The following is a 25,876-nucleotide window of genomic DNA, read 5'->3' on the forward strand; positions in this document are numbered from 1 at the left end:
GCAGTTCGGGGGAAAGAGAGATTCTTTTTGCACTTAAAGTTCCAATACAGTTTTAGAGGAAAATATCCAGCAAGGGGCAGGAAATTCGGAGCTGACATTCAGAAGACAGAGGTATATATGGGCTAGAATTAAAGATATGGGAATCATTTTCAGACACAGAATCATTCAATCCACACATGGAAATCAGATTAGGAGAAATTATGGAAAAAGGAAAGTTAAAAAAAGGAAAAAGTCCAGAGCCCGAGGTACATGATTTTTTTTTTTAACAAGTTCTTTAACTTAGAAAAGTAGTGAATGGTCTTTGGTTTTTAAAGAGTTTAAGTAAGTAGGGATATAAAATAAAAAGTGAAGCCTTTTTCCTTTCCCCAGAGATACTGTGAAAGTTCCTTCTAGAAAGTTCTACCTACAGAAAGCACCCACATACACACTCAAATGAGATTGTGCTATAATATTCTACTGCAGCTTCCCCCACATGATGTGTACAGATATCTTTCCACAAATAGCACCTATAGATAGATCTCTCTCTGGAATGGTGATAATGCCTGGTATTCTCTTGTGTGATATACCATGATTTCTCTATCCAATCTCGGCTCATTCCTTTCCTCAATCTTGTTACAATAACCAACCACAAAACACACACACACACACACACACACACACACACACCCACCCCTAGAGAGAGCAAAGAACATCCACTTCCCGAAAGCTTTACTGTGCATTCAGATTGTTCAGAAAAGTCTGGAGGCTAGCAGCGGAATGTTGATTCTTCAGAGGGAAAGGCTCCGTAAGAGGTAACACTTCTCCCCAGAACTGCCAGGAGAAGCAAGTAACATATATGGAGATACTTACTGGAGGGTCTCCTCACAATGCTAGCAGCCCAGCCTTGAGGAGGGGCCCCCCATGCACAGTCCTCCACACTTGCACAAGCTCAAGATCACTACAGGACAATGTTAGCCCATGGAGGAAGGATTATAACAGAGAAAAAGGATACACGTTTCTCTTATGACACACAGGAGAAAGGGAGAGTGAAGGAGACTGTAATACACGCTTGCTTTATGACATTTTTCTCAGACAGGGTAGGTCTTCAGAGTTGAACCCGACATACCTCAGCATGAGCCCCAGTCTAGGCCTAACTTAGCCAGACATACTGTGATACAAAAAAGTGTCCATCTGGGACGCCTGGGTGGCTCAGTTGGTTAAGCAGCTGCCTTCGGCTCAGGTCACGATCCCAGCGTCGTGGGATCGAGTCCCACATCGGGCTCCTTGCTCGGCCGATGTGGGACTCATCTGCCTCTGCCTCTGCCTGCCATTCTGTCTGCCTGTGCTTGCTCTCTCTCCCTCTCTCTCTCTGACAAATTAAAAAAAAAAAAAAAAAGTGTCCATCTGATAAAAGTACTTTTTCATAACTATTTGTTGCAAGGAACTGTGAGAATGCAAAGAAATAGATGATGCAACCGTGTCCTCAAGGAACGAACGTAGTATAAATGCTCAAGGTGTTGAGAAGAGTTCAAGTCGACCACAGGAGCAGAAGCCAGTGGCCCATTAGTTGCCAAAGGCCTGGGAATCCAGAAGTGTTGTGAGAGGATGAGAGGCCATCTGAGGATGAGTGTCAGGGAGCACTGCGGCCCCTCAAGGCAGGACAATCTTTCACATAAACACAGGGTGTCGTGCACAGCAGACACTCAGTAAATGCCCCAGACCCAGGGCACCAGAGGGCACGACACGACAGGATCTCACCATTCCACCCATCTTCCGAGTGTTGGCAGAGCTGGAACATGTAACTTAGTTGAATTTAGATTTTTTTTTCTGATGAGAAGCTTAAACCTGATTTTATCCTGAATAGACAGAACGTGTAGTTTTATCATTTACAGATCATTTATCTAGAGGTAGGTTATAGTCTAAATTTTATCAAAACAATACACATAGAGGGGACCTGGGTGACTCAGTCAGTTAAGCATCTGCCTGCGGCTCAGGGCACGATCCCAGGGTCCCGGGATCAAGCTCCCCCCACCCCACCCCCCAGGTTGGGGCTCCCTGCTCAGCAGGGAGTCTTTTTCTCCCTCTCCCTTTCCCTCTCCCCCTCCTCCCTGCACTTGCATGTGCTTCCTCGCTCTAATAAAATCTTTTTTTTGTTGTTTTTAAGATTTTATTTATTTGACATACAGAGAGAGAAATAGCAAGAGAGAGAACACAAGCAGGACAAGTGGGAGAGGAAGAAGCAGGCTTCCCGCTGAGCAGACAGCCTATGCAGGGCTCAATCCCAGGACTCTGGGATCATGACCTGAGCCGAAGGCAGATGCTTAAGGACTGAGCCACCCAGGCACCCCTCTAATAAGATCTTTAAAAAGAATTAAAAAAAAAAAATGCACATGGAGAAAAAAATTAATTTATGTTCTCTTTTTTTTAGGTCTAAATTACATTATTATGGGCCAAGTGGGTGAAGACGGGCGAGGCAAAATCATGCCAAACAGCTTTATCATGATGTTCAAGACCAAGAATCAGAAGCTCCTGGATGCCTTGAAAAACAAGCAATGTTAATAATGAACTGTGTCGATTTAAGCTGCATTCTGTCATTGCCTTGGAAAGATCTATATTTTTCTCTGTAGGAAAAAAAAGTCTTATATTAAATATTGAGCATTCAGAAAGATTTACTCTTCACATGATGTAGGTATGAGACCTCCGGTATCACTGGTGGGAGTTCTGTGCCTGCGCCGAGAGGAGCAGATACATGATTGAAAATTTGCAGACTTGGTGCGGCTATAGGAAACTGAATGTATCAAGCACTGACAGCGTGGAAGCAGTTTATTTATACGTCTCTGTAAAAGGGTATTTTAGAAATGAGTGGTGTGAAGATGTAAAAAAGAGATTTTATAAGTGCAATATTTATAGTGATATTTGTTTTACCTTCAAGCATTTTCTCTGAGGGGTTATATTCTTCTCTTGCATTTTTTAAGTCACTGCTTAATAAAATATTTTTAAATGATTACGTAACAGCCATTACACTTGTTTTTATAGAAAATGGGGCACTGTAAAAAGAATATTCCCTGCTTTTTACATACCAATTTGGCATGGATGTACACTTTGCTGAAAGAGTGTGCATTCCAAGAACTTCGGGGACCAGATGGATCCAGTAATGTAAGTAGACTAGAATTCTCTGTAGAACCAGAGAACATGGTATCCCTCTGGGATCGAATTCAACTCCAGAAATTGAAGCTCAGGTCTAGTTAGTGACTTGTCTAGAGCACACGTCTCCCAAGGGACAGAGCTGGCACTCAAGCTTGGAAGTCCTGATTCAAGCAAAGAAGCCCTCTCAGGCCCAGAGGAAAATCCTCGGATCCTGGCTCGGCAGCATCTGCTCTTTGTTTCTTTTGCAGCCCAAATCACAACTGGTCGTTTTATAGGACTTGAAAGTAGAGGGGAGTCTGATGCCCCAGTCCTGTTCATCCCCTGTTAACTGATGCTTTCTGCAGTTGCCTTTGAAGACTCCCTTTTTACCCAGTGGTGGAAAGAACTGGGAAAGAACTCCCCACATCTGCACACAGCTGTTTAATCTGCAGCTGTACCAGCCACGGCTGTGGCAACCAGCCCTTAGGAGGCTGCCAGCCAGGACCTGTGGAAGAGGGCCCACCATCCCCCTCTGAGGAAGGTGGAAAGCACGTCAGGGAGGAGCAAAGACTTGGATTACAAGGTCTCTCATGGTAGAACCAAAGTTTTAGAAATAAGAAAAATATTCTTTGGGTTAAAAACAATAATTCCCAGCCCTAGAAGTGACCAGACATTCAAAAGGCCAAAAAAACCCAAAAAACAAAAATGAATTTCAAAAGGAAGAATCCCTCTCTTTTGGCAGCTGACTGAGCACATGCAAGCAATGAATGCGGGCTGATTGTGGTGTCAGGAATTATTCCTAACCCCTGCCACTGGGCTGCCCCCATCCGTACCAGAAAATTCTCCAGCTGAGAACATGGATAAACTACAGGAGTCAGTGGCTGGCTTCCCTAGCCAGTGCCACCTTCTAGAAAGGCCCTCACAACCCTCTGGACATCACCGCTGTGCACAGCCAGGATGTTACTGTGGAACCCTGATTGATTCTAACCTTCTGGAGGCAAGTGAGTTCCTTTCAAGAACACATGTTATGAGGCTTTGCAGTGATGACTGAAGATTTCAGTATTTGGGGGGCATTGGGCTGGCTCAACCAGGAGAGCATAGATGTGACTCTTGATCTCCCGAACGTGAGTTTGAGCCCCCATGTGGAGTGGAGATTACTTAAAAAAAAAAAGAAATGTAGAATTTCTTCTCCTTGTCTTCTAATTGGTGCATTACAGGCAGCATGCTTGCAACTCTCAGCCTCCTACACTTCCAGCAGAAAGACTGCCATTGGTTTCTGGGTCACACTGAGGTAAAAATCGGGAAGAGTAACCCAAACTATTTATACCATTGACATCTCTGACACAAGACTTTCAACTGTTGAGGGAATTAGTGGCTAATAATGAACAGCACTGGTTTGTCTTTTAATTCAATTATTCAAAACAGAGATAAACTGAAAAATAACACTGCTCTTTTTGGTCCAACAACCATTTTTCTTAATTTCTTTCTTGTTTAATAAGTCACTTGTTTTGACTGAACTTGAACTTCCTTAGTTATAAATTGAAGGAGTTAGACTAGATGATTTCTGGGAATTATTTCTCTTTTAGGAATTCTTTTTAAAATTTTATTTTTTTAAAGTATAACTGACTAAGGTTTGTATTTGTTTTTAGTTCTTGTACTTGGGGAATCAAATATACACGATAAACAAATGGGTGACCATACTAATATATCCTGTTAGCTTAATTTTCATCTTTTGAATTCAATTTCTGTAATAAAAATATATGAATCTTGCCGAGTTTCCAAATCTTAAATTCTGCAATATAACTTACTTAGTGAAAGGTTAACCTTAGCTGGAGAAATTTACCTTCTTTTTTTCTCTTTCTGTAGGAAAGTGCTGCCAAGCTTCTACTAGATCTTCTGACTGCTTTAGTGAACTAAACTAGTAAGAAAAATCTTCTTTAAAGAAAAGCCTTATAATAAAACAGCTGAAGGGGCGCCTGCATGGCACAGTTGGTTGAGCATCAGACTCTTGATTTTGGCTCAGGTCATGATCCTGGAGTCATGGGATCGAGCCTGGCCTAGGGCTGCATGCTCAGTGCAGAGTCTGCTTGGGATGCTCTCTCCCTCTCCCTGGGCCCCTCCCTACACTTGCTGGAGCTGTCTCTCAAACAAATAAATAGATCTTAAAATTAATTAATTAATTAAAAAACAGCTACTGATTAGTAATCCTCTCTTTTTAAAATTTATTTATTTGACAGACGGAGATCACAGAGAAGCAGGCAGAGAGAAAGGAGGAAGCAGGCTCCCTGCTGAGCAGACAGCCTATGCAGGGTTCAATCCCAGGACCCTGGGATCATGACCTGAGCCGAAGGCAGAGGCTCTAACCCACTGAGCCACCCAGGTGCCCCCTGATTAGTAATTCTAATATGAGTTAAGTAATATCAAGCAGAAACTCCTTTGGCTTGAATTCATAAATATATTTATATAAGTGAAAACGAATTTTCAAAAAAAAAAAAAAGTGAATTCAAGTAGAAAACAAACATTTAAAGAAGGTGGGGGAGGAGGGAGCTTGCCCTAAGTGTTCTAAAGCCCTTATAATTGGAGAGAGAAAGATAAAAATATTAATTTAGAACTTTGATAACTTAAGTTTTTACATTAAAATATCTAGGGTAACTATAAAAGAGTTTGAAACTTTAAAACTAGCAGAGAACATAAATAGATTTGAAAATTTACATGAAGTGAACAAACTGCTAAACTGTACCTACCAACTCAAACTCAAGTAGAAACAGAATACCTAAGCAGTCCTCTAACCATTAAAGAAATTCAAACAGTAATTAAAACTTTCTTCAAATTAAGTTCCAGGTCTGGATAGTTTGACTCAGAAGGACTATGAAATATCTAAGAGACAAATACTGCCAATCTAACACATACAATTCCAGAGTATAAATAAGAAAGTAACATTCAGTGATCCTTTTTAGGAGATCAGCATAATCTTAATGCCAAGACTTCAGCAAACATAGGATCCAGTCTGATTTCACTTACAAACATAGGTACAAAAACATATTATCAGACAAAAATGCAACAAACAAAATAGGTCAGATCAAGTTGGATTTATCCCAGGAACGCATGATTGATTTTACATCAGGAAATGGATGTTCACACTACGCTGCTTTCCTAGATCTGCAATGCCAGCTAGGCAGTCTGGGGCACAACTAAACATTGACACTCATGAGTACCACAGGCCTCTCTCACTACCAGCACCCTCAGAGCTATAGCACAGGGACCAGAGCTCAACAGGATAGGGCCAGACCGGGAGCAGTTCACACAGCCACCCATGAGCTGTTTTCTTTGGCCTTCCTAGATAATGTCTGGGATGCCTGGGGCCTTGATTCACATCCGGTGGGTCCAGACACTCCAACTTGAATTTCCCATCTCCTGGGAAACCAGGGTCTCTTGTATTAACTCCATAGGCAGAGTAGCTTTCAGGCTCCTCCTAGATGACACACCTCATTGTAAGAACTACACACTCAGGAAAACCCAAAGGTGTGGCTGCCCCATCAGGTATTTAGAGCTTACTTGCAGCTCTTCCCAGGCCAATGCAATTTACCAATCTGGGTTCATTGATACCAGAAGCAACTTTGCCCAGCCACACAGTCGACCTATGTAGTATTAGATTACTGGTAAATTAAGCCGGAGTCAAATAAAGGTCGTCAACGCAACAGAACTGGGAAAGTTTGTTAAGCCCTGTTTGCAATACATATAAGGGGAGAAATCATTTGATCTTAATGCAGAGAAGCATTTGATATACTCCAACATTAATTCATGACAAAATAAACCTTAAGGAAACTAAAAATAGGAGAGAGCTTCCTTAAGCTGACAAAAAATCCCTGCAGCAAATGGTGACATATTGAAAGCATTTTAATGTCAGCGATAAGACAAAAATGCCTAAAGTCAACATTTCTATTCAAAATTGCACTGGTGGGTCTAGTTAATGTAGTAAGGAAAGAAAAAGAGATATTGGACAGGAAGAATGACTTTTTTTTTTTTTTTTAACATTTCATTTACTTATTTGTCAGAGAGAAGGAGAGAGAGAGAGCACACAAGCAGGAAGAGAGGCTGGCAGAGGCAGAGAGAGAAGCAGGCTCCCTGTCGAGCAAGGAGCCCATGTGTGACTCGATCCCAGGACTCTGGGATCATGACCCGAGCTGAAGGCAGTGGCTTAACCCACTGAGCCACCCAGGCGTCCCAGAAGAATGACTCTTCTAATGCAAAGAGTATATGCTAATTCAAATAGAAAAGCCAAAAAATCCCTGCAGGTAAGTGGTTAGAATTAATAGTTTTACAAGTTTGTTCCTTAGATGTATATGTAAGCCCTAGCCCAAGGATAAAAATATTGATTTTTTAAAAAATCTTTTATAATTAAGCATCTTGAATTAAATATGTGAGGGCCATGATCCGTACACTAACAGCCCTTTTTTAACATGGGGCCTGAGGATGTGTAAGAATGGGAGTATACTTGGGTATTCAGACAAGTAGCTCTGGGACGTACATAGAAATTTGTTCTGGATAATTTTGAAGTTGTTATTTAAAATCCTAACTTTTAAGTCATGGGGATGAAAGGTACAGCATAGGGAATATAATCAATGGTACAGTAAGAGTGTTGTATGGGTAGATGGTAGCTATACTTGGGGGGAGCACAGCATAATGCATAAACATGTTGAATCACTTCACTGTATTGTACACCAGAAACTAATGTAACATTGTGTGTCTGCTAGTCTTCAATTAAAAATATTTTAAAAACTTGACTTCTGGGGTGCCTGGGTGGCTCAGTGGGTTAAAGCCTCTGCCTTCGACTCAGGTCATGATCTCAGTGTCCTGGGATCGAGCCCCACATCAGGCTCTCTGCTCTGCAGGGAGCCTGCTTCCCCCTCTCTCTCTGCCTGCCTCTCTGACTACTTGTGATCTCTGTCAAATAAATAAATAAAATCTTAAAAAAAAAAAACAACTAGACTTCTATTTGTTTTTATAATTTGCTTCTTCCTCTAAAACACAAAGTCAACAATCAGGTTTAAAAAGGCTAAACTTTGATTATAAATATGAAGTGTTATCTTTTGCTGGAAGGATATTCCCATGGCCTTCTGATACTAAGATTAGGTTACATTTAAACCGTGAGATAGAGCTTTTGAGTACAGAAATCTATTAAGAAAATTTAAAAACTTAAGATTTCATACAGCTAGCTGCTTTATCTTACAAACAGGAAATTAATAACAACAGTGATATAATGTAATTAAGAGCCTCCTGGATGAGGCAAAGACTTGAATTCTCCTTCACAGGGTAGCTGTGGGAGAACTTTAGTTTTCTTTTCTGTAAAATGAGAAAGGCAAATTGGATCCTTTCTGAGATCCCATATAGGTCTTAAATTTTCTAGATCCTTGAATAACCAAATTGATCGGGTTATAAAGTGGCACAGAAATAAAATCAACCAGTGTCTCCATTCTGAGCCCTTGGTTCAATCTACATGGTCTGGCTTGTTATTTTTTTGACTGACTCCTGGTTTTCTGTTTATGTTTACTACTCCACAGCTCCTCTTACCCTCTTATTCTTGCTCATCTCACTTGTCTCTGTTTCTGTCCTTGGTAATAAATTAAGTCTTGAATAAACTATTCATTTGGAAAGGCAGGGACTAAGCATCTTAAGTTCCCATCTCTGACCAAGATGAACCTACCATGAAAAATTAATTCAAAAATGCAAAGCTCTAGGAATCTATCTTAATTGATAAAATAAATCGGGTTTGGGCTCTAAAGTCAGACATGATTCAATCTTGGACAAATTACTTAAAATGCGATTTTCTTACCTATAAAATTAGAAGGTTGAAGTAGGTGATCTAAGTTTTCCTCCAATCCAAACAATGAAATAGGTTCTAAAGCATAAAACTGTTAGATAGGTGTCTGACTGGACGTCAGTCCTAGTAGATAATGCTAAATTTTCATTCAGCAAACTTGTGCCATTCACCATCAACATCAAGAGAAATATTTCTGCCCAGTTTTATAACTCTAAAAAAAAAGCCTCTGCATTAAAATAACTATTAAAAAACTATTAAAATAACTATTAAAAAATGACTCTTTGCTATTTCCAATGAAATATTAAATGGGGGGGGAAATGTTTTTAAATATCTGAAATTTAAAATATTAAAATGACCCTACAAAATTAATTAAGTTTCTGGATGAATTACTGAGGCAGTTAGTATTTTCCTCCTCAAAATTCTTTTCAAATAGCACCTGATAATTTTTAATATCTTTCAATAGGAATAATTTGCCTAAAATTGAAGAATGGGTTATATAACCTTTCTAAAGAAGAGAGAGACCAAGAAACAGACACACATACAGAGGAAACTCTAGACTGCAGAATGAAGGAAATGGAGCTTACCTGTCATTTCTCTGGCTGAAACAGTTCTTTTTTTAAACATACATTTACCTCCTACATAAACCTGCTGTTTTGCTTCTTGTATTACTGTAATCTAATTTACATCAGAAGTCGTGTCTCTTAAATATGGTTATTTTTAAAACATGTAGGTAGCACATAAAATTTTTCCTAATTTTGAATGGCATATCAGAAGTTTCAAAATGGGGACAAGGGGGGCAGGAGAAGAAAACAATGTGAAATTATCAAATGAAGAGAAATGCTGTAATTGGAAATTTTTCTAAGTATATCTTTAAGAGACACATGTTTATAAACAGGACAGTGATGCCAGAAAGCTAATAAACTAGCTTACAAATGAGAAATTCAGGGCAGCCATATCCCAGTTACCATTAATATTTTCTTAGTGTAATTCTGAATTAGACCCAACTGGTTTACTCCTCTGGGCCTGCCTATAACCTCAGTCTATCTGGATTTTATAAATGTATTTTCTGAGGAATACAAGAATTTCAGTGTCAGTATAATTCCAATAAAAATCCCAACTAAGCCTTTTTGTAGAAATTTATAGGCATGTTTCAAAATTTATATGAAGAAGAAAGAAGCTAAAACAGCCAAAATTATTTTGATAAATAGTGCAAAATAATTTACCTTGGTATTTATTACCATACTTCACCCCACTGTCTTGTGTTAATGATTGGATTACTAACATGCATATTCAAGCATTGTTTTCTTTTGGAGTGAAAATGAATTTTAAGAATCTACTCTTATTTTCTTATTTAGTAAGTTGTAGCCTTAGGTATTTTTGTCAGGTTAATGAAGCATCATCTCCATTCATTAAAATTCACCCTTTTTGAGTATATAGTCTGATTAATTGTACAATCCATCTTCTCCTTCCACCAGATCTTAGTAACCAATAACTTGATTTCAGTTTCCACGTTCTATCTTTTCTAGAATGTCATTGTAAATGGAATCACACAGTATGTAGCCTTATGTGATGAGCTTCCTTTAAAAAGGATACTTTTAAAATACTTTAAAAGGATACTTTTAAGACTCACCTATGTTATAGCATAGGTGGGTAGTCTGTTCCTGTGCTAACCTGGGTAGGCTGTTTTATGTTTCCCAAAATTTTCTTCCGTGTATACTACCAGGTAGGGTGAGCCACAAGACCCATTCTCATGTGAAATTTGGAGGGCAGAAGTGAAGCAGCAGCCATCTTATTTTTTATGTAGGCATTTTGTAGTTCCCACATGGTATGACTTACCTGCTGGCTCACCTTTCAGGGCAGGGCAGCAGTTGGGCCTACATGGTTCTACCTTTCCTTGCATTCTCCTTCAGCTTCTTTGCCTCCTGGGTCAAGTATATGTCCAGCAACCTGGCAAAAGGCAACTTTTCTCCCAGGATACTCACATTATCAAAGCTGGAGACAGTGAGAAGTGACATGGGTGTCAGTCAGTCCTCATGGATTCCAGCTGTGTCTTTCTGTCTTCCACTTTCCACCTACTGTCCCTTTCTAACTGCCTATCCTGTGAACTACAGGCTCTTAGGTGCGGAAACAACAGCCTCATGGAGACTGCTTAAAGAACCCAGCTGTGTAACACAAATCGCTATATAAACATTCAGAGATGCCCACGAACATCCAGTAGTTCTGCTTCTCTAACTGAAGTCCGACACAATTTGGCATTACTGAGTAAATAAACACCCACTGTATGGATGTACGGCTTGTTTATCCATTCACCAACTGATGGACATTCGGTAGTTCTCAGTGATCCAGTTTGGGATCATGAATCCATAAAGCTGCTAAAAATGGTCACACACAGGTCTTTATGTGAACATATTACTTCAAAACATGGTATTTATAATAATAGCATGGAGGACATGGGGAGATAGAGAGGAGCAGGGAGTTGGGGGAAATTGGAAGGGGAGGTGAACCATGAGAGACTATGGACTCTGAAAAACAATCTGAGGGTTTTGAAGGGGCAGGGGGTGGGAGGTTGGGGTACCTGGTGGTGGGTATTATAGAGGGCACGGATTGCATGGACCACTGGGTGTGGTGCAAAAATAATGAATACTGTTATGCTGAAAATAAAAAATAAATTATAAAACAACTAAAAAAAACAACAACCCATGGTATTTATAAATATAAGAAATAGCTAAAAGAGTTCAATGTGACTGCCATTGGAGGTGAAAAGGAAAACAAAGGGGTCTGATGTTGATGTTTTACGTTTGAGACCCTTACCATGATTTACAAAAAACAAAAACACTGAATTGTACACTTTAAAAGAGTAAATTTTATGCTAGGTGAATTATAGCTCAATAGAAAAGTATAAAAGTACATGATAATATAATAAACAAACTCTGCCAACATATAATGTAATATCAAGTTTTATTTACCTTTTTTCTTACAATATGCTGTCATTCAAAATATACCTCATAAGTAACTCATGCATACAGTAGGCACTCTATAAATATTTTGATTTAATAATTAGTTATTTTTTAGAATGACTAAAAATCCTGATGTAAAATCCCAATTGGGAAGTGCATAATCCCATTGTAGACAAAATATATAACTTTACAATAAACATTTTTATAAGAATTTTCCCCAAAGAGGGAACACTTACAACTTGGAAATTAAAAAATAAAGAGTAAAAAGCAAAATGAAGCACAATACTAATATATTTAGCCAATGATCCCTGGATCAGTGGTGCTCACAGACCAAGGGTTACCTGCACCCTGTGGCCTTAAGACCATCTGAAATTCAGTTAAGAAGACAAGCATATACCTAATAACCTCTTAACTGGAAATACGGCAAGAAAATAAAAGCAAAAGTCTGTGAAACTTTTTTAAACTACACCCCTTACATGAAGACAGGAAAAAAATTTAAACCCTTATTTTATTTTCCAATTTTAAAAAAATCAAAGTTTTTCATCTTAAGCAGCAAGAATGATCCGTAAATAAGCAAGAAGTCACTTTTATAGAAACTATGTTAAATTCTGTGGAAAATACTTCGGGAGATTAGTTCAAGAACCTTAGTCCAAATATGAAATAAATTCTTGCCTTATAGGATCTTCCAGTGTTTACCAAAACAAAACAGGCTGTGACCACATAAGGTAAAGCATCTTCTAAATTCTTATTTTGGGTTAGCTTTATAATTATGAATAGTCACTCCAACCTGAAAAAAATTATAGCACTATTATGATAAAGAAAAATTAAAAGCCACCAAATGCCTAACCTTAGTGGAGTGCCTGTGCAAAACTATAAACATACTCAAATGCCTTGATTGCTCTAAAATGAAAAGTCTACTAACTATATTTTTCAAAAACTATATATAATCCTATAAAAATTTAAATATGTGGACTATAACAATACACGGAAATGTATATATAAAATACTATTAAGTGAAAAAAACAAAATAAAAAATATAAAGTGATTATAACCATGTAAAAGTAAATATATTATAATAACAAAAACTGAAGTGAATTTAAATTTATAGAGACATAAATAGATTCGAACATCCATTAGGGGCTTTTCCTTGTTATGTAAGATTATAACAAAATAAAAAAAATAGACCATTATTCTAGATAAAACTATACTCCTGAACAATAAATACTGAACTGCATGTGAACTCCTAAAACAGAGATTTTAAAAACCATGACTTACTACATTTCAGTTGTGTCCTATGGATTGAGATCAGCCCACATCTGCTGATCTTCATTTTACAAAACCTCTGGCAATGTGTACAATTATAACTGCCCTTCTTAAACATAAGAAGAAAAAAATTTAAAGCACTGTTCAAGTAAGAAAACCAAGCAGCATGCTAACAAAACATATCTACTTAATCTGTTTTGCTCCTGCAAAAAGCTACTAACAGAGGATTTTAAAAAACTAATTCTATATACATATTTTACATAATATATTTTGCTATAAATATTTTAAAGAATGGCTTTTACATAATTCTTCATTTTAATTTCAATAGATATCTTATTGATTTAATCGCAAATTATGCAAATGCAGTCTTTCAGATTTATTACTGAAAATTATTCTCTCTGTGGTTTAGAAAATGGTTAATTTCTTGGATAAAACATAGCATATTTAGAAGTCCGAAAGCCAAGTAAATCCCTTATTTCATTTCGGAATTTTGACAGATCCTGGCGTAGTTCATTTAGATTTTCCACGGTTGCCTGATCTGTACTTTGCATCTTCTGCCTCATGGACGTCAGGTAACGATGCACCAAGCAGCACATCACTTTTTGGTAGTTCTCATCCCTCTTTTGTTTCAGATTTCTCCATTCCTTCAAAACAAACAATTGCATGGTATGAACAATGGACATAAACCATATTTAAGCAAGGTGAGGTTTTTTTTTTTAAGCTTTTATTTATTTATTTGTCAGAGAGTGAGCGAGCACATGGAGGGGGAGTGGCAGGCAGAGGGAGAAGCAGACACCCTGCCAAGCAGAGAGCCCAATGCAGGACTCAGTCCCAGAACCCTGGGATTACATGACCTGAGCCAAAGACAGATGTTTAACTGACTGAGCCACCCAGGCGTCCCTAAATGAGGTTTTTGTTTGTTTGTTTTTATGAGGTGGGTCTTTAAAAAATATTCACAAACACATGCTTTATTAGACTGTATTTTTGGCTTTAAGTGTTACAAAGTAATATCCAACACTTATTTAAAACAAATATAGCCTGAACATTTGTTTTATTCATTCATCTGGATGCTTTACTTGATTTAACAATAGTCTTAGGAATCTTCAGTTTATAGGAAGTATTAACAAACCACAACCCACAGGCTGAACATAGCCCACTTACTATTTTTTTATGGTCTGTATAAGCTAAGAATGGGTTTTACAGATGAATATTTGTAATTAATTTGATGATAGGGAACACTAATTTTGAACCCCAATTAAACAAAATGTTATTTATTCCCCAAAGTGGAATTCCATTCTTTATATCTGTATTACAAAAAGTTATTACTCAATTAATATTAAATTGTCAATTTCACCAATAAAAATTTTATGGATGTTTGTGTTCTTTCTTGTTATATTACTTGTTATATTCATATAACATTTTTAATTTTGTCTCAGTCTGCAAAGCCCAAAATATTTATTATCTGGCCCTTTACAGGAAAGGTTTGCCAATCTCTGGTTTATAGCAACATGTATTGAATTATTTATGTAATGAGTGACTTTCAAGAAGAACTGGAAAAATATGAGATGGCTCTAGTAGTCAATCTTTATCTATGCTGACAGAATAGGTATTCTAAATATTTTCCATATTTTATTTTATTTTATTTTTATTTATTTATTTTTTAAAGATTTTATTTATTTATCAGAGAGAGAGAAGGGGAGAGAGCGAGCACAGGCAGACAGAATGGCAGGCAGAGGGAGAAGCAGGCTCCCTGCTGAGCAAGGAGCCCGATGTGGGACTCGATCCCAGGACGCTGGGATCATGACCTGAGCCAAAGGCAGCTGCTTAACCAACTGAGCCACCCAGGCGTCCCTATTTTCCATATTTTAAAACTGTGAGATAAGACTTCATGAAAAAAAAAAAGTATAGCTCTCTCTCTCACATATTGAATCCTTACTTTACGTAAGATAATATGCCATGCATATGCCATGCATTAGGGATATATGAGTGAAAAAAGTAGACAGTCCTAGACATATTTACATTTTAGTAAACATCTGATATTAGGAGCTGTTAAAACTTCCAAGTTGCAATTTTAATTTCTTACCTTTAAACTGTTTTGACGTTTAACCTTGCCTTTTGATGTATGAGAGCAAATCCACTTACTGAGGCTACTAATCATATAGCAAATAGTCTTTGGTGAAGGAATGATGTTGAAAGGTGGGGGTAATGTACATTTGTCATCAAAGTAGCTAAGCCATAACTTTGCTCGAGCAAACTTCCATTCTTTGTCCTCATGATTCTGTAAGAGAAAAATGAAAAAGTAATACAGAACATGAACACACACACACACACGGGGGAGGGGAGGTCAGAAGGAGCAAGGGAGAGAGGCAGAGAGAGAATGGGGGGGCAGAGAGAGAAAGAGAGATCATTTTAAACATTTGCATACCTTGTATGTAAAAATTTGGTTCAAGATTTGCAGTTAATATACATTACTTACATTTTAAAAATCTATATTTAATTTAAAAATAGTACTAATTCTTAATTCTTATCATCTTTGGTTGCTTTATCTATTACATACATTTGGTATGACCTGAAAGAATATGAAGTTTCTAGAAGAATGGACACTTACTGCTATCAGCTGGAAGCTCTTATGAAGCATTGCCACCAGCAGCTTGGTGAGCACAATCACAACCACAACATTGTACGTCCCAACAATAACTGCTCCAACAAAGGACTGCAATTCCTCTCCATAACTAAATCTTGTGACAAAGATTGCCACGTGTGCTAAAGAGAAAATATACCAGAACAAAGCAAAGCAAGTGCCAATGAACCTGTAAAGACAATTACATTTCTGTTTAAAAGGAAATTAAAGAAATTAGTTAGCAAAAATGAAGAATTCGTTTATACCAACATTCCACAGAACACTGATAATCTAAGAATACTTTATAAAATGAATGAGGTTGAACCCAACTGTACAGATATGCCTTACCTTAAACAAAGAAACAGACTCAAAAGGAGAATAAATTATTTTTGTTTGACCTCTTACTGCTTTTTTGTCTATTCTCAACAAAGCAGCCACTAAGATATTGGTAATGCCTAATTCAGTGTTGCCACTCCTCTGCTCAAAAACTTCAAATGGCTCTCGCTCTCATTAGCCCAAAGTCCTTACAAGTATCAAAAAAAGTCCTACATCTCCTACAACTTTCCCTCAGCTTCCCTACATCCATCCACACTGGCCTCTGGCTTTTCCCTGAACTTGCCAGCCACACTCCCATCTCAGGGCATTTGCCTTTGCCACTCCATCTACTCATGCTCTTCCTCCAGCCATCTCCTTCAGGTCTTGGTTCTTCGTATCTCTACTTGAATGTCACCTCTTGTGGAGCCACTCCCCAGTCTCCCATCTAAAATTGCACCCTCTCACACATATATCCTCCCTGACCAAAGCTTTGTCTCTTTTTATTGCATAATATATACTATACTTTTTTTTCTCTTTTTATTGCCTATATCATCTAACTATAATATAATATAAGCTCCATGAGGTAGTTTTGTTTTAGGACTTCATTCACTCAGCACTTCGAACAGTGTCTGTTACACAGAAGGTGTTAAACAAATAGTTATTAGTCATTTAATCTTATTCCTTATATAAGATGACATGTGAATATCTAAAGAATAGTTGGTACGTAACAGAAACACAACAAATGAGTAATTCCACACCCTTCTCCGTTATGTTATTTTAAAATGAGGGGAGGTATTTTCTCTGCCTCACAGTTGATTGTCCAATTTCTTTTGATACAGCAAATCAGAGGAAAAAAATTGTTGATGAAGTTCTAATGATTCTCAATTCTAGAGACCTCCTATTAAGTGCTGAAAATACAAGATTGTTTTGGCTGTAACAATGATGGACAGTTGCTACTGACATTCACTATAAGAAGGACAGAGATGTTGAATGTCTTGCAATATACAGGACTGACAGAAAACTGTCCTGCCCCAAATGCTAACAGTGTGTAAAATGCCACGAGTTCCTCTTTTAAAAGATTACAGTGGGGAACAGTGTAATATCTTAGGCCTACTAATTACTTAAGATTCTATTTAGATAAATATAACCATCAAATGATTCATGAAAAATAAGTATTTATTAGAAAAGAATGTCTTAAAGAAAATGTGAAGTTCTAATTCTTTAGGTATTAATTCATTCATAATACAATAGAGAGAAATACATTTACAAAAAATTTTAAAAGACACTCACGAATGGAAGGTATCATTGCTTTGCTGTTCACAGAAGATGCCTACACAGTCCTTCTGTTCTTTTGGGGTATAGCCTTTATCATACAGTTGTGTCAGTCCAATTGTGAAAGAAAACAAAACAAGAAGGAACATCCCAAGAAATTTTCCAAAATCTTGTAACATCTGTCCCATTGAAATCTGTAGAATATATTATATAGCTGTTGGTTAAAATTATCAGGAAAACAAAATATTAAATATAAAAGACCAGGCAATAAAAGTAAAACAAACATATGACCCACAGTCTCCTCCTTTTATGCCATCTGGTTAAGATAATGTCGTATCTTTTTTTAAATTTTTATTTTTATCTATTTATTTTTTAAAAAAGATTTTATTTATTTATTTGTCAGAGAGAGAAAGAAAGCACGAGAGCGAGCACAGGCAGACAGAGTGGCAGGCAGAGACAGAGAGAAGCAGGCTCAAGGAGCCCAATGTGGGACTCGATCCCAGGACGCTGGGATCATGACCTGAGCCGAAGGCAGCCACTTAACAACTGAGCCACCCAGGCGTCCCAATGTCGTACTTTTAAAACGTTGTAAGTCTTGTTGCCTAACAAAAAGCCATTCTAAGCATGCTATCACTCTGAGTACTGGATGGCACATTTCTTGAGTCTGGACCAGGTGTGCAGAGGACATTGCTGTGATGAAGTTAGGGGCTGAGACATGAGATTTAAGAAAAACTTAATTTGCAAGGAATAAAAGGAAAATTCTTTGCTCAAGCCTAAAGAAGCTATTTATAGCTTCTTAAAATTTACAAATATAAAATCATATGATAAAGTATTTTATTTGGTTTTTGTGACCAATTCCAAACCAATTCCCAAAAGATGGCATTTTCTCTCCAGGACTGCCCTAATCTCTTTTGCCAAGGTGGTCAATTTTCTTTCATTTTAGGTCAATTACAAGAAAAAACTATGTGCAAGCCAGAGAGTAGGTCTAGTACATCGATACATATTATAATGTACACATGTGAAGTGCATCTAGAAGCTTCATTCAAGCCTAATTTCATTGTCCTTCAATACTCCTTAAAAATCTGGGAAATAGGTACTTTTCATAAATTGTTATTTAAATTAGCATACAAATTTGAAGAATAATTTGACATTACCTTTTTGACCCAGTAATTCTATCCCTTGGAATTTAGCCAATAGATAGAAAATATACAAAGATGTGTGTATATACAAGGATTTTCACTGCAACACTGTTATAGGTAGCAAAAAAAATGAGAACATGCTAAATATTATTAAAAAGAATGAAGTATGGCTCAATGTGCTGGCACAGAAAAATGTCTATAAAATATTAAGTCAAAAAAGCAGGTTATAGGGGCACCTGAGTGGCTCAGTGGGTTGAAGCCTCTGCCTTCGGCTCGGGTCATGATCCCGGGGTCCTGGGATCGAGCCCCGCATCGGGCTCTCTGCTCAGTGCAGAGCCTGTTTCTCCCTCTCTCTCTCTCTCTGCCTGCCTCTCTTTCTACTTGTGTTCTCTGTCTGTCAAATAGATAAATAGAATCTTTAAAAAAAAAAAAAAGCAGGTTATAGAACAGTATTATAACAGATCTTGTTTCTAATTTTTTAAAGGATAAATCAGGTATATATTTTCATATAGACAGGATTTAATATGCACAGGAAAGTTCTGTAAGTTTACACCAGAAACTGTTAACAGTCCTTATCTATGGAAGGTAGGAGTAGGGATTAGAAGGCAGACCTTTTTCCTTTGAATTTTCTTTACTATATGCATTTATTACTCATGATACAAAAAATAATGTTTAAAAGTAATTCCTCTTCAAGACTTACTGGTCAATTTTATAGAGTTAATTAAATCCAGCTTCAAATAAAATGTCTCATTGCCTCAAACCTACCAAAATAATACATACCACTTACTAATGATACAAAATGGTAATGACAAGCAAGAGGCCAAACCCCTCTAACCCACTAAAAGTGAACCAGCTAGTTAAGCAGAAGAGGTGTGCTAAAATTCTTTAGGCACACCACAAGCTGCTGACCCGGACTCTGCAACACTGGAAAGGTCCAGTACGCCTGAGGTGTACATGTGCCGAGGCCATATGGTCCTTTCAGAAGTCTTGTGCTTCCCTCACCCCCCCTTGCAAAATTCTGAGAGAAGAAACAGAGAGCTTTTAGATTCAGCAAGTTTGAAATGTGTGAAAAAGAGAAGAAATACACTTCCTCTTAGTCAACGATAGCTTTATACTGAATCCCCTTGGAAAAGAAATAATTTATTCAGACTGGGAGTGCTTAGATAAAGCCGTGCCATCCACTACAGAACTTGGTAAGTTAGGACAGTAAGAATGCAGAAACTGCTTTAGATAACTACGAAAAGACTGCCTTTGAAGAAAACTTGGGCACTGTAGGTAAAATTATGAGTAAATAGGGTTTCTTAAGAGTGACTGTGTATGAAGTTATAATTTTAATTTAAAAAATTGAGTCCAAAAGAGAAGCCTGAATTTAACATTACTAAGTTGTGTTTTTTCGGAAGATTTACTTACTTTAGAAAGAGAGCGAGCGAGGGGAGGGACAAAGGGAGAGGAAGACAGAATCCTTAAGCAGACTCCCTGCTGAGCAAGGAGCCATACACAGGGCTCAATTCCATGACCATTATTAGATCATGACCTGAGCTGAAATCGAGAATCAGACACGTAACCAACTGAGACACCCAGGCGCCCCAAACATTACTAAGCTTTAAAGGGTAAGTATAATTCAATTTCAGTATCAAGATGAACAATATTTAATGAAAAAAAAAATCCACAAACTTCAAGGACCGTTCTTTAAAAGCATATTAGTTCTGACATAAGTTGGAAGAATCAGTACTAGTTACTGTGGACATCCCTGACGTTAGCACTAACTGAGTGAGCACACTAGCCCAACATGCCCGTGAAAGGCAAAATTCAAAAACACTAAATCTATTTTAGTCTGAGGCAGATTATGAGGCTTATTTATCTGTAAAAATAATAATTATGCTGTTGAAAATATTTACTTAGCAGTTTTACTCAAGAAATAGGAAAATTAAGAAATGAAAAGAAAAAGGTAATTAAAATATCAGTACTGAAGTTTACATAGAGTTAACACTGCTACACACTGAGAAAAATATATACATCCTTCCTTGTGATCAGAAAAATGGAAATGAAAGAGGACTACTAAGATAGTATAAATTAGCACCAAATGCAATTGAATGTGGTGAAACAGTGTGCTTTTTATACTGCTTGTGAGATCAAAAATTAACACATCGTTTTGCAAAGTAACAGAAATACTGAGGCACTATAAGGATCAGATCTTTTGATATGTTAATGTTCCTGGAGAGTTATCCTTAGGAAATGATTTAAAAGAGGCAAAGTCCTCTATACAGAACAGCATGAAGGACAGCAAAAACAAACCAAATGCCCAATAGGGCAAAGGCTGGTATCATTAGGGTTCATAGCAAGCGTTAAACTATAAAACTTGCTAACAAAGCAATAATAATGACAATCTCTAGTCATTCTCCTTCCAAATCTTTCTCCAGAAAAAGCCATAGTTACCTGTCTAAAAGTTCTTTAAAAAAAAAAAAAAATTATTTATTTAAGAGACAGAGCGCGAGAGCAGAGGGACAGGAGGAGTGGGAAGGAGGAGCAGAGGGACAGGGATTTCCAAGCTGATTCCTTGCTGAGTACCAGCCAGGCGTGAGAGGCTCCATCTCACCATCCTGAGATCACCACCTGAGCTGAAATCAAGAGTCAGATGCTTAACCGACTGAGCCACCCAGGCATCCTCCCTATCTAAAAGTTCTATCGAATCAAGCATTCATGCTCCAAACCTCCTTTGCATGTATGAAACTGTTCAAATTCCTGGCACAGAGGCCCTCAGAATCCAGCCCAGTCTGTTTTTTCAGCTTCATCTCCCCAACGGCTATCCACTGTCCAAGCACAAAAGACATCCTGTCTTATCTGAGCACACCATGCTTTCAGGACTCCACATTTTCACACATGTAACTCTCTGGTCTTCACCAGGCGAGCTTCTCATCCTTGTAAGGCCCAGATCAAATATCACCTTCTCTAAGCTTTCCTGACTCTCTCCAGGCACCGCCTCAGTTATGCTCCGAAGTACTTTGTTCGTAATCTCTAAAATACTATTTTTCACTTTATACCAACATGTAGGTTTGTCTCTTCCAGCAGTCTTTATGAGCAGGAACAATGTCAGTAAGCTCCAGAGCCCAGCATATTAGTTAAAATGTTGAACACATAAATACATTTCATACAACTCTACCATTTTCCAAGAGGTATCCTATATTCTTATTTACCTTGCAGGATGAGAAAGGCTATCTCTATTTTTTCCAAGTAACAAACTGCAGCTCGGGGAGATTTAGTGAATTGCTCATGGTAGCAGAACTAATAGATGACAGAGATAAAATTCAATTCTACCTCTTCTTCTAACTTCTTGCAAGAGCTTTTCTGAAACATCATTTTGTGGTTTGTTTGGGCTTTTTTCAAAGATTTTATTTATTTATTTGATAGAGAGAGAGAGATCAGGAGTATGCAGAGAGGCAGGCAGAGAGAGGAGGAAGCAGGCTCCCCACTGAGCAGGGAACCCGACGTGGGGCTCGATCCCAGGATCCTGGGATCATGACCTGAGCCAAAGGCATAACCCACTGAGCCACCCAGGCACTCCCACTTTGTGGTTCTTATCTTAGCTCTCGCATTAAAAATTTGGGGCTATGTACAATTAAGAAGGATCTTGTTCTCATGTAACAGTTCCCCCACACAGCAGGGCTTATTGAATTAATGCATGAATAAATATCCTCCAAAAATGTAATTGTTAATTAACATTTTACACCAAGTCTTTTTTTCTAACACTGTGAGCTGGGCCTTAATTTCCTGACTTATAAAATAGATGGTCATATGCTACAACAGACTTACTTACCTACATGCTATTAAAAATTTGCCAGACTTTACCCCAATCTATTTAATCAGTATTTCTGAGGGCAGAACTCAGAAATGAAGGTTTCACATGCTCCCCCAGTGATTCGGAGCCTCACCAGTTTGGGAGCTCCTAGACTACATGACCTCTAAGTTTCCAGCTAACTATAACAGCTATGCTTTTTCTTTTCTTTTCTTTTCTTTTTAAGATTTTATTTATTTATTTGACAGAGAGAGGGACAGCGAGAAAAGGAACACAAGCAGGGCAGTGGGAGAGGGAGAAGGCGGCTTCCTGCTGAGCAGGGAGCCTGATGCAGGGCTCCATCCCAGCACTCTGGTATCACGACCTGAGCCAAAGGCAGATGCTTAACAACTGAGGCACCCAGGTACCCCAACATTTATGCTTCTTCAAAGAAAAATGTCCTGGGACGCCTGGGTGGCTCAGTTGGTTAAGCAGCTGCCTTCGGCTCAGGTCATGATCCCAGGGTCCTGGGATCGAGTCCCACATCGGGCTCCTTGCTCGGCAGGGAGCCTGCTTCTCCCTCTGCCTCTGCCTGCCTCTCTGTCTGCCTGTGCTCGCTCGCGCTCTCTCCCTCTGTCTCTGAAAAATAAATAAAAAATCTTTAAAAAAAAAAAAAAAGAAAAAAAAGAAAAATGTCCATCCCCAGTATACCCTAAAATGCAAGGCACCTGAAATCGCTCTTTACTTTACTCATTGCAAAGGATAGCAATATGCCATTTATGTCTTACAGACTAGTAAGTCAAATCTAATAATTATCCAGAAAAAGCCAAATAATTCCCTAGGAATAAAGCATGCATTCATGTGTCAGACACTACATTTACTTCCCAAGTTTCCCTGTATTGTGTTTCAGGTCTGCCACAGTTAATTCCACTAACTAAAAAGCGAATGGAAGAATGGATCTAATCATTTATGTAAAACTAATCATGTGTCAGGGACTCTGCTATGAGACGCATCTTATATATCCATTTACTGATCCATTTAATCCTCACGACAATGACAGGCAACCTGAGACTCACACAGATGAAGTAACAGTAAGTTACAGAATAAGATTTTTGAACCCAGTTGGTTGGTCCTGTCTTGTCCTTTCTGTCTTATGACCCAACTACAAGTGCTAAAGGTTGTTTAATTCATTTGAAACATGTGGATGAACCAGAAGAATTTTTGAAATCTGTAAATTATTAAAGTCTACCCGAAGAAGTATTATGCAATAAAAGTTAAGGAGGGAATCGTTACTCTGCAGCACTGGAAAGAGAGGGGTGACTTAGCAGAGTGGTGAAGATCATTAGCTCTGGAGCCATAATCACCTGGGCTGGAAACCCAATTTAACTACTTGCCAGCTGTGTGACCTTGTGCAAGTTACTTAATGTCCCTATGCCTCAGTTTCTTCCTCTGCAAAATGGAAATAAAAGAGTCTGCCTCTTAGAACAATTGTGAGGATTTAATGAGGTAATAAATGTACATAAAGATCTTGGAATAGTATCCACAGTAAGGGCTCAAATGTTAACTGCTATTATTATAATTCCCGCCTTTATTTTTAGATTCTATCTTCATGTCTTTTTTTGTTAAGATGTAGAACATTACTGATCTATGCCCAACTATGACTCATATCTGCTGAAGCATATTAGCTGGGATCCTTCATAAAAGCAGAAGAGCTAACTTTAAAGAGCTGGTTGGTCTCTGGATTCAGACTCAGGTTTAGCTCTTGACTCTACCTCAGTCTAGTTCTGTGAATCACTGAACCTCTCTAAGCCTTAGATCCCCCATTTGTAAAATGGAAATAAAAAACAGCAAGGGTTGTGATGAGGATTAAATAAGTGGAAAACAGCACAGTGCCCGGTCCACATGAAATGTCCAACAAATGTGGTCGCTGAACAGATTATGCATAAGCAGCTCCAGGGACAGCTAGGATATTGTCCTATTTCTCCATCAGCTTTTTTCTTTTCACGCACCAATCAGCACTTGTTTCTACCCAAGCCCAGTCAATCAGTTTTTCAATTCAATTTGACAAACAGTTAGTAACTAGTATGACCATGTAGTGAGTAATGTGCCCGCAAAAAAAAATAAAGATATATTTTCCATCCTCAAGGACTACTTAACTTAGAAGTAACATCATCTAGAAATTAAGACAAGCTAAATTCTAACTGCCTTACAATTAAGACAAGCTTTAGGAAGTGCTCATTAGAGGTTCAAAGTATCAAGTTCATTGGATGGAGTTATTCATTAGCAGGGGAGCAGGAGTGCAGGAATGGATTTTCCAGTGGCAAGAGCCCAAAGGTGGCACATGTTCCCTTCTCCCTGGGATGCCCTAATCCCGCCTCCTTCCCACTCATCTTTCAAGACTTAATTCTAGTGTCATCTCTTCTGGGAAGTGCCTTAAACTGAAGTGACTGCCCTTTCTCTGAGCTGTCTATGACAACAATTACCACTGTAAATGTCATGCTTGCCTGTCACCCTCCATGTACTGTGAGCTTCTTAAGGAGCTATTAGAGCTTATTCATTTTAGTATTCTCAGTGTCCAGTACCTATCAGCACTCAATAAATGTTTGTTGAATAAATAAATAGAATTTCAACAAGCAGAAGAATTTCTAAACAGGGTAATAACATAAACAATGACATGGAAGTCGAAGAGCATGGGCCATGTGTGAGATCAGTGACTGGTCTTGGCCCAGATGGAGAAGAATTTCAGTAAGAGACAGAGATGAGTATATGAGAGGTGGCTACTAAGCAAGCAGGGCCAGACGTAGACAGTTACATTGCAAAGTCTACCTACAACGTAAGCTACTAATTTAAAGAACACAATCATAAAATTGTCAAGTACTAGAATAGAGGATACAATCATTGCTGAATATAGAACCATTTTATATACTCTACTATATGATATTCCTGTGACCTTCATTTGCCTAAGATAGTCCCAGTTTCCACTTGTTTTCCCAAGTTAGTATTCCCACAAGTGTCTCTATTTGGATGATAAAATATGGTTATTCTAACCAAGGGAGAGTTCTGTACCCCTAACACAGGTTGTATATCCAGTCAAAATAAAAGTCAACTTCTAAATCTGCAAGAATCTGGAAGGAAAAAATGTTAGTATATGGAAATAAATTTAACAACCAACTGCAATAATCACAGAAAAGCATTATTTGACATAGCAAGTTATATACATAAAGGAAAAAAAGTTACACTTTTGCTAAAGTAATTAACTTACTGTCAATTTTCTTTTTGCATTTCTTTTAGTTTTACATTCATAACTGACTAATTCCATTTTAATTGAGTTCCTTATGATGAACATAATGGAAAAATGTATTACAAATATTTTCAGTTTTAGAATATTTTGGCAGAATTATGCAATACAAATCTGTCATGTTAGTAAGACTACATTGGAAAACAAATGCCTTTATTTGAAAACTTCTTTAAGTAAAAGCCTGAAAGGGGCGCCTGGGTGGCTCAGTGGGTTAAAGCCTCTGCCTTCGGCTTGGGTCATGATCCCAGAGTTCTGGGATCGAGCCCCCCATCGGGCTCTCTGCTCAGCGGGGAGCCTGCTTCCTGCTCTCTCTC

The 25,876-nt window shown here is 38.0% G+C and overlaps 2 protein-coding genes across 5 annotated transcripts in view; one reads left to right on the forward strand and one right to left on the reverse strand.

Moving 5' to 3' along the window:
* Positions 1-3,796, forward strand: part of PCOLCE2 (procollagen C-endopeptidase enhancer 2) — a 65,076-nt gene extending 61,280 nt beyond the window's left edge. Inside the window, exon 9 of the mRNA XM_032346794.1 lies at positions 2,408-3,796. Coding sequence (XP_032202685.1) covers positions 2,408-2,538 — 131 coding nt within the window. The 3' untranslated portion in view covers positions 2,539-3,796. The remainder of the gene's footprint in view (positions 1-2,407) is intronic.
* A 9,759-nt stretch (positions 3,797-13,555) lies between these two features.
* TRPC1 (transient receptor potential cation channel subfamily C member 1) overlaps positions 13,556-25,876 on the reverse strand; it is a 70,870-nt gene continuing 58,549 nt past the window's right edge. For all 4 annotated transcript variants that reach the window (XM_032346806.1, XM_032346797.1, XM_032346823.1 and 1 more), the window contains 4 exons: positions 17,372-17,547; positions 15,755-15,956; positions 15,230-15,424; positions 13,556-13,790 (listed from right to left, as the gene is read on the reverse strand). In XM_032346806.1, coding sequence (XP_032202697.1) covers positions 13,563-13,790; positions 15,230-15,424; positions 15,755-15,956; positions 17,372-17,547 — 801 coding nt within the window. In that variant the 3' untranslated portion in view covers positions 13,556-13,562. The remainder of the gene's footprint in view (positions 13,791-15,229; positions 15,425-15,754; positions 15,957-17,371; positions 17,548-25,876) is intronic.

This window comes from Mustela erminea, chromosome 1 (assembly GCF_009829155.1).
Source record: "Mustela erminea isolate mMusErm1 chromosome 1, mMusErm1.Pri, whole genome shotgun sequence".
Classification (NCBI taxonomy): domain Eukaryota; kingdom Metazoa; phylum Chordata; class Mammalia; order Carnivora; family Mustelidae; genus Mustela; species Mustela erminea.